The 19,279-nt window shown below is 39.4% G+C and overlaps 1 protein-coding gene across 1 annotated transcript in view; it reads right to left on the bottom strand.

Annotated features, from left to right (window-relative positions):
- CDC16 (cell division cycle 16) overlaps nt 1-19,279 on the bottom strand; it is a 66,271-nt gene that overhangs the window by 29,691 nt on the left and 17,301 nt on the right. Inside the window, exons 10-14 of the mRNA XM_024224386.3 lie at nt 18,119-18,168; nt 9,455-9,528; nt 7,606-7,731; nt 1,410-1,562; nt 584-647 (exon numbers count right to left, since the gene is read on the bottom strand). Of these exons, the coding sequence (XP_024080154.1) occupies nt 584-647; nt 1,410-1,562; nt 7,606-7,731; nt 9,455-9,528; nt 18,119-18,168 (467 nt within the window). The remainder of the gene's footprint in view (nt 1-583; nt 648-1,409; nt 1,563-7,605; nt 7,732-9,454; nt 9,529-18,118; nt 18,169-19,279) is intronic.

Below are 19,279 nucleotides of genomic sequence, written 5' to 3'. Positions count from 1 at the left end.
TAAATTCCTTTCTGGTCAGGGTGTTTAGCTTATGCTCTTAAGCATCAGAAGAAGAGCTGTAACTTTACCACAGATACCGTAACTACAAACTCTATTCTTATTCCTATGCATGTCTAAGCGTTTTTTTAAAAACTAAGATATCTGCATTAATACCTTGCTGTACTGAGTTTCATATGTGATTGGAGAATTCATATGGGACGGAGCATAGTCTAACAGTTTAGGCACACAACTGGGAGTCAGATCTGGATTCTGCTAACAGCTATGCCACAGGCATATAGGAATACATTTTAAATCTGTTACTTTTTAATTTCAGCTGAAGGCTTGTTGTTCTAGGTATTGGAAAGGGTAAAAAGGAATGTCTGATAAGCATGATGTAAAAATATGAAAACACTGGATGACAGAACTTAATGATAATAGGCTAAGGTTTTAAGTCACAGTCTATATCATTGGGGTGGATAATGTCTCAGAACTTACTGCATTTATTCTAACAATCCAATTACATACGGCAATATAATATGAGAACCTGCAGTTTTAATAAATAGTTCATTGACATAAAATTAAGTACGCATTAATTAAAAATTACCTCATTCCCAATAGCTTTAATTTTCTCTAAAGCATCAAGGAACCACTTTTCTGCAGTTTTCCAGCTAAAATAAGAAAAAAACATTACTGGAATTACCAACAAAGTATCTATCACACAGTTTACATTCAAAAGTCCCTTCTTAATGACAAAGTTGAATAAGCCGCGTTAGAAAGAGAGAAAAGTTATCTTTTACACTATTTATGCACAGATAAATTCATTCACATTGATTAAATGGTGAAATACAAGCAGTTGTGACAAACATCTTGCACACAAAGGTGCATGATCTTAAAGCCAAACTACAGAGCAAAAATTAAAATGGAGTACAGCCCAGAAACATGTTAAATGTTCCCAATAACCAGGCTATGGATAACAATCAAAACCTTAACCTTATACACCTTTTAAAAATTTGTTCCCCTCTCTGGAATCATCTTGATACTTCCCAATTTGCCAAAAACAAAGAATGCTTCATTGTATGACATTACAAATACCATTTCAATACATGCAATCTCCTGCACAAATGAATCCCTCATGTGATGACTGGCTGGTCTATATGTGCCTCATCCCCAAGTATCAATTCTTTCCTGACTCAATCCTTAAAACATCAAACCAGATAAAATACCCTATTAGAAGAGAAACTAATTTGATAAGTAAGAGTTTAGGGTGAATACTAACTAACTAGAATCAAAAACAATTTCTTGTTCTGTAGCTCAAAATGGCTTATTATTATATTATTATATAAAAACAAAATATATGCTACTACATTACATTTAGGAAAAGAATATAGATTAGTAGTACTGTCTTTCTTTATCTCCTTTTGCAAACTTACTCTCCATTTTGAAATGCAACCACTCCAACTTCATGCATAACAAAAGGATCCTCAGGTGCAATGCTTAGGGCTTGGCTGAAAAATCTTTCAGCTAATTTTGAATTGTTGGTCAAACCATATTCTAGTCCAATATAGAGCATCGGCAAATGACAGCTGTAAAAAATAAGGAAAAAAAGGAAGTTTCATATATTTGCTTTATGTAAATATTTAATTATTTGCAGAAATCTTAAAAGCATTTAACTGTGTGATACTTTATAAGTATACCTATAAAAAAAAAACTTTAAATAAAAAAAAACTTAAAAAGAACAGTTACTTTGCTGATAGTAACTGATTCTTTGAGATGTTCTCACATGGATCCCACTTATGGTGTCCATGTGCCCCAGCACAAGAGTTCAAAACATTTTCACTAGCAGTGTCCAGTAGGTGTCGCACATGTGCCCTTTAGGTCCCAGGGCATAAAGGGGGCAGCGACAACAACCACCACTCAGTTCCTTCGCTGACCAAAATCCTCATTCATAAGACTGAACTGCAAAAATGGGTTGTGGGATGCACATGTACAGAACATCTCGAAGAACAGTAGTTACTATTAGCTAAGTTACCTTTCTTTCTTCTTTGAGCTACTGGACATGTGGATCCCACTTATGGTGATAAGCTAGCAATCATTTTTTAAAGGAGGTGGGAGCTAAGAGTTATCTGAAAAGAGATTGCAAAGGTTCTTCCAAAACGGGCATCAGATTTTGAAGTGGTGACTAACAAATGACATTTTGTAAACATATACACTGAAGACCAGGTAGCCATTCTACATATTTCCAATACTGGAACCTGACTTAAGCATGCTATTGATGTAGCTTGCACTCTGATGGAGGACTCTTCTAATATCATAAGCAGTTCTAATACAATTGGATACCCATTTTGGAAGTCTTCATGATGAAACAGTCATCCCTTTTGATTTATTACCACACAGAACAAAATGTCTTGAAGTTTTACAAAAAGATCTAGTTCTATCTAGGTAATATAACAGCAATCTTCTCAATTCTGAAGTATGTAATTTATATTCAACAGGTGAAGAATGAGGTTTTGGGAAAAAAACCTGGTGAATGAATGGATATGAAAATCTGATAGTACCTTGAGCATAAAAGATGGATGCAGTCTCATCATTACTCTAGACAGGTGAAAAACTGTAAATGGAGGATTTATCATTAGGGCTTGTAATTCGCTTATTCTACAAGCTGATGTAATTGCCACCAGAAATGCTACCTTCAGTGATAGAAGAGAAACAGGATAATTTGAGAGATTCAAAGGGGGGGGGGGAGGAGAGAAGAGGGTCCATAAGCAAAAAACCCACTGAATTTAAGTCCCATATTTGAGTGATCTTTCTCATGGGAAGAAAAATACGGACAAGCCCTTCCATAAATCTATTCACTGACTGAAGAGAGAAGATTGTACCTTCCTCTACTGGAGGATGAAATACAGATATTGAATGGAATGCTGCCAAATGAACTTCGATTGAAGCAATAGTGCCAAGTGCTTTAAGGATAAGAGTTAATCTAATATTATTGGAATAGAACACTGACATGGAAATTACAGACATGAAATTACAGACTGGTCATCTTAACTTCTTACCTGGAAAGATAGTGGAGCAAATAATCAACAATCAATTTGCAAACACCTAGTTTGTAACAAGGTGATAAAACAGTCAATGTGGATTTGTCAAGAACAAATCATCACGTCAAACCAATCTAACAGCTTTCTTTGACAGGATAACCAACATTGTAGATATGGAGGATGTGGTATACCCTGACTTTAATAAGGCTTTTGATAGTGTTTTGCATGACCTTCTCATAAACAAACTAGGGAAATATAGCCTAGATGGAGCTACTATAAGGTGGGTGCATAACTGGTTAGAAAACTGTTCCTAGAGAGTAGTTACCAGCAGTTCACAGTGAAGCTGGAAGGGCATATCAAGTGGTGTCCCACAGGGATCAGTCCTGGGTCTAGTTCTTTTGAATATCTTCATAAACGATTTAGATAATGGAATAGAGAGTACACTTATAAAGTTTGTAGGCAGTACCAAGCTGGGAGGGGTTGCAAGTCCTTTGGAGGATAGGATTAAAATTCAAAATAATCTGGACAAACTGGAGAAATGGTCTGAAGTAAATAAGATGAAATTCAATAAAGGCAAATGCAAAGTACTCCACTTAGGAAGGAATAATCAGTTGCACACATACAAAATGGGAAATGACTGCCTAGGAAGGAGTACTTCAGAAAGGGATCTGGGGGTTATAGTGAATTACAAGCTAGTGGCACTGTTGTAGCCGGCGTTGCAAGATATTTACGTGTCAGATGCACTAAAGATTCACATGTCCCTTCATGCTTCAACCACCATTCCAGAGGACATGTATCTATACTGATGACGGGTTCTACTCGATTACAATCCAAAGCAGTGCGGACCGACGCATGTTCATTTTCATTATCTGAGTCAGATGCCACCAGCAGAAGGTTGATTTTCTTTTCTCGTGGTTTGGGTTCTGTAGTTTCCGCATTGGAGTGTTGCTCTTTTAAGACTTCTGAAAGCATGCTCCATACCTCGTCCCTCTCAGATTTTGGAAGGTACTTCAGATTCTTAAACCTTGGGTCGAGTGCTGTAGCTATCTTTAGAAATCTCACATTGGTACCTTCTTTGGGTTTTGTCAAATCTGCCGTGAATGGTTCTTAAAAGGAACATGTGCTGAGTCATCATCCGAGACCACTATAACATGAAATATATGGCAGAATGTGGGTAAAATAGAGCCGGAGACATACAATTCTCCCCTCCAAGGAGTTTGGTCACAAATTTAATTAACACATTTTTTTAATGAGTGTCATCTGCATGAAAGCATGTCCTCTGGAATAGTGGTTGAAGCATGAAGGGACATACGAATGTTTAGCATATCTGGCACATAAATACCTTGTAATGCTAGCTACAAAAATCCCATGCGAACGCTGTTCTCACTTTATTGTGACATTGTAAATAAGAAGTAGGCAGCAGTATCTCCCGGAAATGTAAATAAAAACTTGTTTTTCTTAGCAATTGGCTGAACAAGTGAGTGGACTTGCCAAAAAGGAAGAAGGCAGCTGACTGTGAATTCTTTTTCTCTTGGGATCTTTTAGATGAAGAAGCAGGTTTCTGTACCAGCTCTGTAATGCAGTGCTACATGGCAGGTCTCAGTCCCACTCTTTCCTGCACCGACAATAATGGCTCCCTTCAACAGTTCCTCTTCTCTCTTGGCACCAGCAGTAAGGGCTCCTTTGAAGACCTCTTCTTTGCTCCTGCCACCGGAGACAGGCTTCGCGCCAGGAAACTGACTTAGGGTATGTCTACCCTATCGTTGCAACAGCAGCACTGCAGCTACTTTCCTGTAGACACTTCCTACATTGATGGACGGCGTTTTCCCATCGATGTAGGTAATCCCCCTCTCCAAGAGGCTGTAGTTAGGTCGACCGAGGAATCCTTCCATTGACTTCTAGTGTCTATGGCAGGGGTTAGGACGACAGTGTTCAGGGCATGAAATTTTTCACAGCCCTAGGCAACCATGGCTAGATCGACTTAGGTGTAGACCAGGCCTTTAGAGTCATTCAGTTCTCTAACAACGAGGGTCCCTGCCTCCTCTGATTGACCTTTCTGAATCTCATCTTTTTAAATGCTGCTGAATTAGCTGTCACATTTCTGGTGACAGGAGCATTGGCGAGATAAGCTGTGAAAACAGAAGCCTCTGTACCAAGTTCATGCTCTCAGTCAGACATAGCTCTCATGGACTTTTCCATAAGAAAAAGCTGAACTGCCTCTCCTTTTGTGTGTGCTTCTTGAAGGACTTGCAAATCACACACTTAGCAACAATATGTTGCTCAACCAGACAGTAAAGGCACCTGTCGTAGGTGTCAGCCACAAGAACAACCCCCCTATAAAGGGACCTGTCTTGAAGCCCAGAGATTTGGGCTCTGCCATAAATTGCTTTTTTCCCCATACCTACTGCAAACAAGCTAATTTAAACAGTAACAAGTGCACTAACCTACTACCTATAAACAAATTAACTACCAACTATCAGACTAAATGCTAAGTAACAAGATTACTACAAAGGGACACTTATGTTGTTACAACTCACTGCCTAAGGCAGTTGGGGTTGCTGTGCCCTTTATGCCCTGTGAGGGTGCAGCAGGGAGGCATACAGTGCGCATGGACCACTGCTACTGGACACTGCTAGTGAAAATGTTCCAAACACCTATGCTGGGGCACATGGATGCTAAATGGGATCCAAATGTGCAGTAACTCAAGGAAGAATATGTATTATGTAACACTACATGAAATAGATTCCAAATGAAGTACTAATCTGAAGAGTACCTTAAAGGGAAAATATTTAGTAAGAAGTTAATTCTAATGTTTACTAGTATTTTAGCCTAGACATGTGTATTTCCCTTTCCTATCCCCAAGTTAATTCTGAGTTTAATCCAGTTCTGCTTCTTCACCTATAAACTGAAAAGAAAGATAACTGGACTTTAATGACACACTAGATAGTAACACTATCTAAACTTTTAAACTGTAAGCAATAATCAAATACAAATGATGAATTCAACAAGCAGAAGCATAATGAAACACTACTTATAATCTTTTTCCTCCCTTGTTTTCAACATAAGAACGGCCATATTGGGTCAAACCAAATGTCCATCTAGCCCAGGATCCTGTCTTTTACGCCAGTGGCCAATGCCAGGTGCCCCAGAGGGAATGAACAGAACAGGTATTCATCAAGTGATCCACCCCTTGTCGTCCATTCCCAGCTTCTGGCAAACAGAGGCTAAGGACACCATCCCTCCACATCCTGGCTAATAGACATTGATGGACCCTATCCTCCATGAATTTATCTAGTTCTTTTTGGATCCCTGTTATAGTCTTGGCCTTCACCACATCCTATGGCAAGGAATTCCACAGGTTGACTGTGCATTGTGTGAAAAAATACTTTCTTTTGTTTTAAACCTGCTGCCTATTAATTTCATTTGGTGACCCCTAGTTCTTGCATTATGGAGGAGTATAAAACACTTCCTTATTTACTTTCTCCACACCAGTCATGATTTTATAGACCTCTATCATATCCCCCCTTAGCCGTCTCTTTTCCAGACTGAAAAGTCCCAGTCTTTTTAATCTCTCCTCATATGGAAGCCGTTCCTTACCCCTAATAATTTTGTTGCCCTTTTCTGAACCTTTTCCAATTCCAATATATCTTTTTTGAGATGGAGCGACCACATCTGCACACAGTATTCAGGATGTGGGCATACCATGGATTTAGAGAGAGGCAATATTATATTTTCTGTCTTATTATCTATCCCTTTCTTAATGATTCCCAACATTCTGTTTTCACTGCCGCTGCACATTGAGTGGATGTTTTCAGAGAATTATCCATAATGACTCCAAGAACTCTTTCTTGAGTGATAACAGCTAATTTAGACCTCATCATTTTATATTTATAGTTGGGATTACGTTTTCCAATGTGCATTACTTTGCATTTATCAGCATTGAATTTCATCTACCATTTTGTTGCCCAATCACCCAGTTTTGTGAGATCCCTTTGTAATTCTTCACAGTCTGCTTTGGACATAACTATCTTGAGTAGTTTTGTATCATCCTCAAATTTTGTCACCTCACTGTTTACCCCTTTTTCCAGATCATTTATGAATATGTTGAACAGTGCTGGTCCCAGTACAGACCCCTGGGGGACACTACTATTTACCTCTCCCCATTCTGAAAACTGACCATTTATTCATACTCTTTGTTTCCTATCTTTTTACCAGTTACTGATCCATGATAGGACCTTCCCTCTTATCCTATGACAGCTTACTTTGCTTAAGAGCCTTTGGTGAGGGACCTTGTCAAAGGCTTTCTGAAAATCTAAGTACACTGTATCTACTGGATTACGCATGTCCATATGCTTGTTGACTCCCTCAAAGAATTCTAGTAGATTGATGAGGCATGATTTCCCTTTACAAAAACCATGTCAACTCTTCCCCAACAAATCATATTCATCTAAGTGTCTGATAATTCTGTTCTTTACTTTAATTTCAACTAGTTTGCCTGGTACTGAAGTTTCCATTTGAGTTATTGCCTTAAGTATATTTTTATCAATGAAAAAAAAAATATATAAAATGGCATAGTCTACTTTTGACATACCCTTTCATCAGCTGTGCTGCTGTGAAGTAAGCAGCCATTGCTTGGTCATGCTCACTCTCAACTGCAAATGAATGTCCATATGCTATCCAAGCTGGTCCATAGGTTCTCTCAAGTGTAGTGGCTTTGCTAAAAAACACACACACACACAAAATCAGACCAACACATTATAACTACATCTGAAATTCATTATATTCATCTTATTGGAACACTTAAGCAGTAAGCCTGCTGAAGTATAAATAGTCTGTGTACTCATGTATATACTTAATAAATTTGTAGTAAACTAATGAGTGTTTAATAAAGAACTTTGTCTCTAAACGATTATCATACTGGTGAAAGCTTACCTTTTGACACACATTATTTGACATTTTAAGAGAATGTATTATTCTCATTTTCTAAACTGATTTTAGCAAATTTCTAAACTATATTATTTAGATAATGTTGTTAAGTGTGCATAGTGAAACACCAAAGGTAAATTGATGAACTAAATCCTTACTGCAAGGAACTAAATTTAACGGTGTGAATGCATGCAAAAGAGGTATATGGTTTTTATATCTACACATAAATCTTAAAGTAAAGACACCAACAAAAAGCGAACAGAAAAACAACTACATTACATTACAAAATCTCTCTCTATTCATGCAGTGTAAACAATGTTTACCATTTTCCACTTTAACATGTTTATGTCAAATTATGAAATTTCTGTTGTAGTTAGGCCATGTCTACACTAGCACTTATATTGGCAAAACTTTTCTCGCTCAGGGATTTGAAAAAAACCACCCGAGTAACATATGTTTTGCTGGCATAAGCGCTCACGTGCACCAGCACTATATCGGCGGGAGATGCTCTCCCGCTGACATAGCAACTGCCACTCATTACGCTGGTTTTATTATGTCGACGGGAGAGCTCTCTCCCATCGGCATAACACAGCTGTACCAATACAGCTGTGCCTCTGTAAGCTTGTAAGTGTAGACATAGTCTGTGGGTGGAAATATTGCCTATGTGACTGCAAAAGTCTGGGCTTGCCTAAGGCAAGCCTATTATTCTCCATTCCAGACAGCTGCCCTGCCTGGGAAAGAAAGTGTTTGACACTTCTTTGAAGGACTGTCACCAAAAAGCCATCAAAACTGCAATTTAGGGTCATCAACTTTGATCATCTGCCAACTACTGACCCATAGCCATGGAACAATAGTGTCCATACACAAGAGCCCACAAAAAGGGGGCAAGCATGACTGGAGTGTCTGGAGCTTCTCAATTTCAGCACATGGCACAGAGACTGAGGCCCTATTTAAGAGCAGAGACTCTGTGAATGGAGCCAACCATCACCACAAGAAAGACACGAAGGAAAGAGGAGGCTGAAACACTGACAAATTTCAGACTCACAGAAGAGGTGACATCAGAGATGGGGAAGATGCATCTCAGGCCTTTGTTATTTTCATCAGACAAGATGTCTAAGCTTGAAAGTATGCTCTAGAGTTCCAGAGCATCACTAGAATTAGAACCGGTTAGAAGCACATGGGACCCAGTGACTAGGTTCACTTGCAATGGGAGGGTGACTATATCCCTCATATGAGGCCAGTTTGTAACAAAACATTTTTGATTGATTGCCATATCAAAGGATTGCTGTATCTAATTGCCATATCAAAGAAAGGGTAAACACAGGGGACATACAGCAGCCAGGATTCCTAGGTTTCTGTAATTACATTTATTTACAATGAACAGCTCTTGTGTAATACTTTTATAGTTAACTATTCTTTATTTGAAAATTAAATCCTGAATAATATTGACTTAACAAGTCATAAGAAACACAATAATAAATCTAATATTATTGGATATGAAGTTAAGCTTTTACCTGAGATATCTTCTGGCATGTTCATTTTTGTGACCGACCATGAGATAATAACATCCTACCGCAAACCATGAGACCTAAACATCAATGTCAAAAGAACAATACTAAGAGTACAGCATATGACGAAAATGATATATCTACAAATAATGATACAGGACAGGGAACAGAGAGCATTCAGAGAAGTTACAATATTTTGCCTGAAGTCATCACTCTCAGAGTTTCAAATTATTATAGCAGCATCTATTAGCATAGCTAGACATATTTCCACTATAAACAGTTTTGAATGTTTTGTAACTCATCCATTTAAAGCCTTACCTAAAATAGGGCTCAAAATGAGTTAAGACACTATGTTTATACACAGAATAAGAGGGCCACACATGGAGTTAAAAGGAAAACTTCATGTGTAGACTAGCCCTTAGAAAAAATGGAAAGGAGGGAAAAATAATCCTGAATGTACTCTATTTTTCTCCCAACTATTATAACTTGGTCAAAGATTTACAGGGTGGTATTCAAAGGCACCAATTGCAAATCACTTTCAATGAGTATTAAGCACTTAACTAACGCCAACAGTCATTTGCCACTGATGTCTTTGAATACTCTCTTAGGCTATGACTACATTTAGCTGTAGCACTTCAGTGTAGATGCTTAGGCTTGGTCTACACTACAAAGTTAATTTGACATAAGCCATCTTGCGTTAACCCAGTTGTGCATGTGTCTATGCTTAAATTTGCCTCCCACTGATGCAAGTACCCTGTTACAGCAACACAGTAACACCATCTCCCCGAGCAGCACTGAGCCATGTACTCAGATCGATGCAGCGAGAATGCAGATACTGCGTTATTTATGTTGACCCTAACAGTCTTCCAGCACCTGTCCCACAATGCCAGATACTGACCACTCTGGTCATAATTGTGAACTACACTGCCCAGGGGTCACAGAGACTAGAAGGCCTGCCTCCCTTTTAAAGCCCTGCAATTTTTTGTAATGTCTTTTCCTAATTGTCCAGCTTGGCAAGCACATTTAGCAGCTCCCCATTGTTGTGTGCAACTGCCAAGCTAACCATGCTGGCTTCATGCTCCAGATGCACTCCGTCTTGGAGCAGACAGGAGATATTAGATCTGGGCCTGTGGGAAGAAGAGATTGTGCAAGCACAGCTATAGACCAGCCATAGAAACATGGATGTTTATGAGAAGATTGCACGAGGGATGCAGGAGAAGTGGTACAACAGGGACCAGCAGCAGTGGTGTGTGAACACAAAAGGATCTGAGTCAGGCATATCAGAAAGCCAGGCGGGCCAGCAGTCACTCCAATGCTGTGCCTCAGACCTGTTGCTTTTACAAAAAGCTGCATGCCATATTTGGCAGAGATCCCACCATCACTGTGGATACTTCCGAGGAGGCCAAGCCACAGGCCACTGGCATGAACAGTGAGGGGAATTGGAGACATGCAACCGGGGGGTCCATCTATGCCACGAGCCAGGACCTGTTTGAGACTCTACCGCAGTCCAGTCAGTCCCAGCAGTCGAGCACTGGCGAGTCCAATGCAGGGGCAGGAATATCAGATGTGTAATTGTATTTCCATTGCAATGATGTACTGATGGCACCCTGAAATTAACAGGTTACAGCTATTGACTTTTCATTAATTTACTCTTGCAAAAGGTGATAGGTGATATAACGAAGAGAGGTAGCGTTATCTGCTTTTCATTCTCCTGTACAGTTAGGCAGGGGGCCATGCAGAGCAGTTTAAATACACAGAAATATCCCTTGAATCCTCTTGAGAGATCTCAATGGAACTTTCGTGAAGGTACTTAGAAACCTTCAGGAGAGGATTAGATTCTCCACAACAGGACACTTTCCCATGCCAGTCAGTGATGGCTTCGATAGCACCATTGCAATATGCAGGCTAGCAGCATACGCGCCTGGGCAGCTTTGGGACACCAGCAGCAGCTGTGCTCCCTGTGCCCCTGTTTCCCTCAAGAGTAAGATATCAGCTAAAAGCCCCACTGCCTGTGGAAATTGGTACCAGTATTCAGTACCACTGCCCTATACTCAGTTGAATGCAACAGAGCAATTCCCTCCTCATTTCCCTCACCCCTGGCAGGCTATATGCACCATGGCTGGTGCTGAGAGTGGCACCATGCACAAGCACTCCGAAGAAGAAGTGTCAATAAGCATATCTTGTTTAAAACTTTAGGGGAGCAAGGGAAGGGAGTTCTGAATCATAACTTTCTCTTTCTGTTATGACTATATCTCTGTGTTTTATCTACAGCTGCTGCCACTGCGGTTTTGAGGGATTCCTCCTCCACACGCACAGAACACCTGAGCTAGATAAGGAGGAGAAAGACGAGGACTCTGGATACCATGTTCAATGAAGTACTTCAAGACAGTGCTTTATCGGGCTATTAGCAAAAGAGCCTGGAAGGTGAATATTGCCGACGCCTGGAGAAGGAAAGAGTGGACAGGAGAAAGGCCTAGGAGTCACAGCAGGAAAAGAAGAGGGAGATGTACCAGGACATAATGGGATTTCTCTGGCACCAAACACAGATGCTGCAGACTCTTGTCTCACTTAGCAATCTATGGAGAACTCCTGTACAGCACCACCCTTCATACCGCCTCAACATTCCACATGCTATCAGGGGCTGCATCTCTCCTCCTACCACTCTATCCCAGGGGGACATTAAGGACAACCACAGCTTCACGCACACTGACCTGTGAAAGCCATGGTTGCTGTATGTGGACATAAGCAATCCCTTATTAAATTCTGTTCCATTACTTTATTGCATGTTTAATGTATCGGATTTTAAATTGCACCATTTTTATTTTGTACTGGTTTTCTTACTGAATAAAAGTCTATTATTTGGAAAATAATTTATCTATATTAATTCACAACATATGCTGCAGAGTGCTTAGCAATTCTGAAAGCACCTAATCACTTGTTACAGTACAGTGTGACAACCATTAGGATCCATGACAGTGTAATAATCATAAATGTACAGCAAGCACTGCAAAATAGGTGCATTGAAAGTGTTATATTCATAGATATACAGCAAGCACCACACAATTCCTAACAGGCCTCAAAACAGCAAGGCCAGGTAGAGCACAGCAGACCACAACAGATTACTGTGGCTCAATGTTAAAGCGGTCTTTAAAAGCCTCCCTGAGCCATAAAGTTCGGTGCTGAGCTCTTCTAATAGTCCTTGTGTTTGGCTGTTCAATCTCAGCAGGTAGCAGCTCTAACTCCATCCTCTAACCCAGCAGTAACTTTCCCCCCTTTGTTTCACAGACACTATGCAGAGCAGGCAACTATAACTATTGGAAGTTTTTTTTCCACTGAGATCCAATCTTGTGAGTAAACAACAGTGTCCCTTCAATCTACCAAAAGCACATTCAACTGTTATTCTGCTCTTGCTGAGCCGGTAGTTGAATCTTTCCTTGATGCTGTCGAGGTGGCCAGTATATGGCTTCATGAGCCAAGGGAGCAAGGGGTACGCTAGTTCCCCCCAGGATCACTACTGACATTTCAATATTACCAATGGTAATCTGCTGGTCGGGAAAGAAAGTCCCTGCTTGTAGCTTTCTGAACAGTCTTGTGTTCTTAAAGATGGGAGCATCATGCACCTTCCCTGAGCAGCCAAAATTGATGTCGGTGAAGCATCCCCAGTGATGCAACAATGCTTGCATAACCAAAGAAAATTAGCCCTTTTTGTTGATATACACTGTGGAAAGATGGTGTGGTGCCAAAATAGGGTTGTGTGTGCCATCTATTGAGCCACTGCAGTTTAGGAACCCCACTGCTGCAAATCCATCCACGATGTCCGGCACATTGCTGAGAGCCACAAATCCTGTGTAGTAGGAAATTATTAATGGTACTGCACACTCGCATGACAACAGCCCAGGCAGTGGATTTTCCAACTCCCAAATGGTTTCTCACTGACCGGTAGCAATCCAGCATTGCAATTTCCACAGCGCAATCACCACTTGCTTCTCCACTGTCAGTGCAGCTCTCATCCTGCATCCCAGTGCTGAAGGGCTGGGGTGAACTCAGCATTTAGGAATGTGGCTTTGTGCATTCGAAAGTTATGCAGCCACTGCTCATCATCCCAAGCCTGCATAACAATTTGATCCTACCAGTCAGTGCTTCTTTCTTGGGCCAGGAGCAGTGTTCCAGCAGCAGCAGCTGCTCTGGGAATGCCATCAACAACCTTGCACTGGTTCTCACTATGTCCCACGGCAATCTACCCTTCAAGAAATCGTCATGTTCCCTGCTGATTCTGTTGCTCTTATGGCTCTGGAAATACTGGAGGATCATGGGTCCTGTGCTTGGAATGCTTATGACAATAATGCAGAGCTGTGCAGGTTCCGTGTTTTCTGTCTGCCATCCTTTGAAAGGAGAAAGGCCACAAGGGTTCATGGGATTTTTAAAAGATGGAAAAATTATGAGATATGGATGACATTATGGGATGGAAACCGTTGCACACTGGAAAGTTGACCCCTTGCTCCCAGTCACCCTGTGCAACTCATTTCTGCCCATCATGTGCTGCTAAAACTTCCCAAAATACAGTGTGCAGGAGGGTAGTTGCATACTGGGATACCTACCCATGGTGCACCGCGCTGTGCATTGACATAAGCACTCATGGTGAGTGCATTCAGTGCCGACACAAGGAGCCAAGTATGCACATGCACAAGTGATACACTAAATGCAGCAGCTTTACGCCGGTGCAACTTGCATCAACCAAAGTTTGTAGTGTAGACATTGTCACTATCTAGTGATGGGAGGGGTTCTCCCATTGCTGTAGATAATCTACCTCCCCCAGAGGCAGTAGGTAGGCCAACAGAAGAATTCTTCTGTCAACCTAGCACTGTCTACACCGGGGATTAGGTCGGTTTAACTACGACACTCGAGGATGTGGATTCTTCACACCCTTGAGAAACGTAGCTATGTCAATGTAACTTTTCAGTGTAGACCAGCCCTCAGTGTTTGAAAAAGGAATAGAGAAAGAGAAGGAATTTTGTAAGTACTTAGTTTATGACATGAATTCATTTTATTTTAATTTCAAAAAAATTCTAAGGCTTGAACATCTCAACTGACTTTCTTGGAAAAACGGCCTCTGCACATGCACATCAAGTATATATCCTAACTGTCTTACCTAAGAGGTTAGCAATATATAACAATGAAATCATAACATATTCATTGATATTTTAACAGGTTCAATGAACCCTCAATTCAGATGCAACAACAGAATTGTGTTACACAATGTACAAATTATAACAATTCAATCAACATTATAACTGAACAGAATAGAAAGAGCACCTTTTTGTGTGTGTTAAATGTGGTGGCAGTTACAGTCACTGCAAGAACCAGACTTAGTAATAACTAAAGGTTATAATTCAACATGCTCATAAGGACCACTAGTGTAAGTGTGCTACCTCATGTTTTCCGTTATGGGATATACCCTGGCACCAAGCCTCAGGAACCTTCTAGAAAAGCAATGGTTGCTGGGAATGCATCCTTGAACATGCAAAGCAGAGGTTATAAGAAGCCAGAGAAGTCCCAATCACTGTCTCAGTTCCTTCCGCTAAAGCCCAAAATTATTAAGAAAGCAGAATTCCAAGGAAGAGGATAGGTGAGCAAGTAGTATGAATATGCAGAATCAACATTTTTGAAGAACTAATTACTAGTAAGTACCCTTTCTTTCGTCCTCAAAGTTTCCTTTGCATACTCTCATTGGAGGAAGTCTAGCTAACTATACTATTTCCCCATTAATGTTGGTTGAGAAATTCTAATTAAACAAGCATTCCAAAGTAGTCCTTCTAAAGCAAGCATCAGCTCTATGCTCCAAGTCAAAAAGAATAGTGCTGCATAGATATGAACAGAATTGCAAATAGCAGCACTGCAGTTTTCTGTTATGGAATCAGGTCATCTGGCTTAGCCTCAGGAGAGTGAGCCTTAAGACTTAAGTACTGTCACCCCTGCCATGTCTCATTGCTAAGATTAAGATTTTGTCAGTTATTTTTAGTAAGTCACAGACAGGTCACGGGCAATAAACAAAATTTCAGGGTAGCTCATGACCTGCCCCTGACTTTTACTAAAAATAACTGGGACAAAATGGGAAGGTGGAGGGTCCAGCAACCACTGCTGTTGTGACTCTGGGGGCCCCCTGCTGCCCCCGGCTGTGGCTGGGAGCTGCAGGGGGCCCCCGGCTGGGAGCTGCAGGCCCTTACCAGCTGACAGCTTCAGTCCCGCTGCCCCGGGGCAGCAGCGGAAAATGTCACGGAGATCTCTGGAAGTCACAGAATCTGTGACTTCCATGACCTCTGTGACATAATCTTAGCCTTACTCATTGCATAATCTAACCCCTTTCAACAGGTTTTGAGTAGAAATGCCATTCCATTTACAAAGCTACAAAAAGTTCCGATGGCTTCCTCTGTACCCTGATACTAGACAAACAGAAATTCAAAGCTGACATCAAGAACATCCAAACTAATTTCCCCATGGATGAGAATGTTTTTGAAATAAAGATGAGAGATTAATAGTCTGATTTAGCTGGAAATCAGACATTATTTTAGACAAGAATTATGAAGGAGCACACGATGCAATATTGTCCCAAGAAATATAGTGAATGAAGGATCAGCCATCAAAGCCTTCAGCTCACTCGCTCTTCTCTCAGAAGTACTTGTGATTAAAAGTGTTATGTACAGCGACAATCACAATAAAACAGTCTCTCAAAGGTTCAAAATGTGCATCCATTAACTATGTCAGCATTATGTTGAAATCACATATTTGGACAGATTTTTTGAAAGGCATAACTAGTGAAAAAGCATTATCCAGCCCTTTGAGGAAAGTTGTGAGACTAGGATGGCTGAATACTTTCGATTTGTCAATAGGAGAGTACTCTGCCCAGATGGCAGACAGCTGAACTTACACTGACAACAAGAGAATGCTAAAAAACTTCAGGCATAATAATAGATGAAATAGGGACAGAATATGGAGACAGGTTGTTATCTGATATCCACAGAGAAAGCCATTTCCATTTCTGGGAGTAACATTCCAATGGCTTACGTTACCTAAAGACTATCCATCTAAAACATTTTATTTTTCTCAAATTAAAAACCAAGAAGAAAAGTTTTCCAGGCACAGATTGAAGGTCCCTTACACATCTGCAACTAGCCACACAAAAACCAGTCAGGAAATTCTAAACTCAGCCTCAAATATTAATTACCGGAAGGGGGGTATTTGCGCCATCTGGAAGGCCAGAAGGTTCCTGGAGCTCGATAGCATTGGGTGGAAGTTTGCATCCGACATGTAGAATTATGCAATTGTCACTCTAAAGGAGGACTTTGAATTCTGAGCAGATAAAAAAACCCCCACTAATCTAAAATTTAATTAACATTAGATTTGTTTTCTAAAAAAGAGGAAAATTATGATCAATCACGCAATCAAAGAAAGTTGTTTGCTGTGTTGGTCCCAGGATATTAGAGACACATGGTTGATGAGGTAATATCTGTTACTGGACCAACGTCTGTTGGTGAAGGACAAGATTTCGAGCTTACTCAGAGCTGAAGAGGAGCCCTATGTAAGCTTGACTCTTTCACCATCAGACTTTGATCCAATAACAAATATTGTCTGCCTACAAATCAAACAAATGCAACTCAGATTCATAGAAACATACAAAATAAATGTATTTTAAATTCACTGATACCAGTGATGATGGGACATTCTCCACACATTGTGTTTATTTGAATAGTTCTTATATTTGCACAGGTTATGTGCTTAGTTGAAAGAGTATTTGCTGAATACGTGAAGCTGTATTTATTTCAATGTACAGTACACTAGTTACATGCCCAATCATGTATGTGTAGATTCCATCACGTAGGTGGAACACTATCTCTATGCACTGTTAAAGTTGGTAGTAAGCAGTGAACGGTGTGCATAGTACACCAATTTTCAAACTATCAGAACACTGTTTATAAACAAACTTATTCAAACATCTAAAAATCATTGATGCCAAGTTTGATGTTTTAAAAGACAATGCCTTTTCAGTTATCTATTCAAAAAGCATTGGGAACAATTCTATGAAGTGGGGAAAATGTTTTTCTTGCACATATCTCCCCAGTAAGGGAGAATGGAGTTTTAAGTGATTAAATCAATTATTTTTTACACAAAGGTTTTAAACTTCTTAGCCCCACACCATCTTTTGGAACATCAGAAGACTCTCACCAATATAAAATGTTGAAGGAATGTCAGTTATGTAATACTTCAGAATATGGGAGGAAAATTCCTCCATGCCTGCTGCAGATAATCATTTTATACTCAGAAGCACGACATTATCTTTTAGTTACTCAAGCTAAAATAATAGTGTTAATAATTGTAAAATGATCTATCTTTTTTTAAATCTAGCTGAAGTACCTGTTTTCATGACCTCCATCAGTGGCAAATTCTACAAACTGAATATATTTTATATTAAGAAATATTTTTATTCTAAATGGATTGTAAATTTAATCAAATTATGGTACAGGACAAAAAAAGAAATAAATTAACTATTTCCACACTATCATTTCCCAAGTCTGAATTCTGGTTGTTCAAACTGATTATTAAATTACAATTTCTGTTGCTTTTACTTATGCAAAGCTGGAGGAACACACACTATAGGGACCTATAACAACTTACAGGATTATTTGGGTACAAATCCACCAATTTATGAGAAAGATAGAATAGCTCTGTATGGATGAAAAAAAGAAAGAAAATTAAAGCATGTCAAACACTAACACATATTTTGGCCAATACAATTTTCTAAAGTAGTGCTAAATCATCTCATATTACAAATTGCAAATTAGTATATAAACTCAAATATTCCATTCTTTAAAGATAGATACTAAAAATAATTTTACCTTTTACATGTTCATCTTTTTTTCAAAATTTGAAACACTAGAATATTCAGTTATTTTGCATTTAAACAACAAAAATTGGTTTGTGAAGGGTATATGAGAGAATGTGAACTGTAAACCTGACTTTCTTAGATACCTTTGAAAATCCCAGTTTAAATGCTTTAGTATCTTTAAAGCAACTTAGAATTCCCTCCACAGAACCTGGCACTGGCCACTGTCAGACGACAGGATACTGGGCTAGGTGGAACATTGATCTGACCCAACATGGCCATTCTTATGTTCTTAATACGGTTATGAACGGTACAATATTATATATATATATATATATATACACACACACTGATTGCTACGTTTACATTTTCAAGTCTTGCAAAATACATAAAAAACTCAAAAGTTAATCTGCCTGTAACTAAAAATAACTAACTAAGTTGGTTTGCCTCTAATTGGAACCTTGATAGCATGAACTAACTTAAAACTTCAGAAATGTTGCTTCAAAATTAATATAATAAAATACGCTCAAAAATAAAAGCTAAAAAAGTTAAACAATTGAATCTAGAGTTCTTACTTTTTTTGGTAAAAATGGTGCTACTTAGTAAAGTTTGAAATTTTTTTTTATCATCACTTAATTACTTTAAGAAATCAAACATAGTTCTCTGATGATAAAGCTTATGCGGTGTAACAAGAAATCACACTACATTTTGCATACTGTGTGAGGGCATAATGCATGTTTTCCGGACAAAGTATATAAACTATTGTGCTCCTTCATGATAATGCTCTTCAACATAAAGAGATACTGTTTGCAATATACCTCATGTTTTATGAAAAAAAAAAGTTGGCTCAAGACATACTTGTAGAAAAACAAGACTGCGGGCTACATTTTTGAAAATGGCTGACTATATTGCAACTGCAAAATCTGCGAGCACACCTATTGCACACAAACAAG

The sequence above is a fragment of the Terrapene carolina genome, unplaced genomic scaffold (genome assembly GCF_002925995.2).
Source record: "Terrapene carolina triunguis isolate 2854851 unplaced genomic scaffold, T_m_triunguis-2.0 Scaffold21, whole genome shotgun sequence".
In the NCBI taxonomy this organism is placed as follows: Eukaryota; Metazoa; Chordata; order Testudines; family Emydidae; genus Terrapene; species Terrapene triunguis.
Note: the sequence above shows the minus strand (reverse complement) of the source record. Positions and strands in the feature narration are given on the sequence as shown.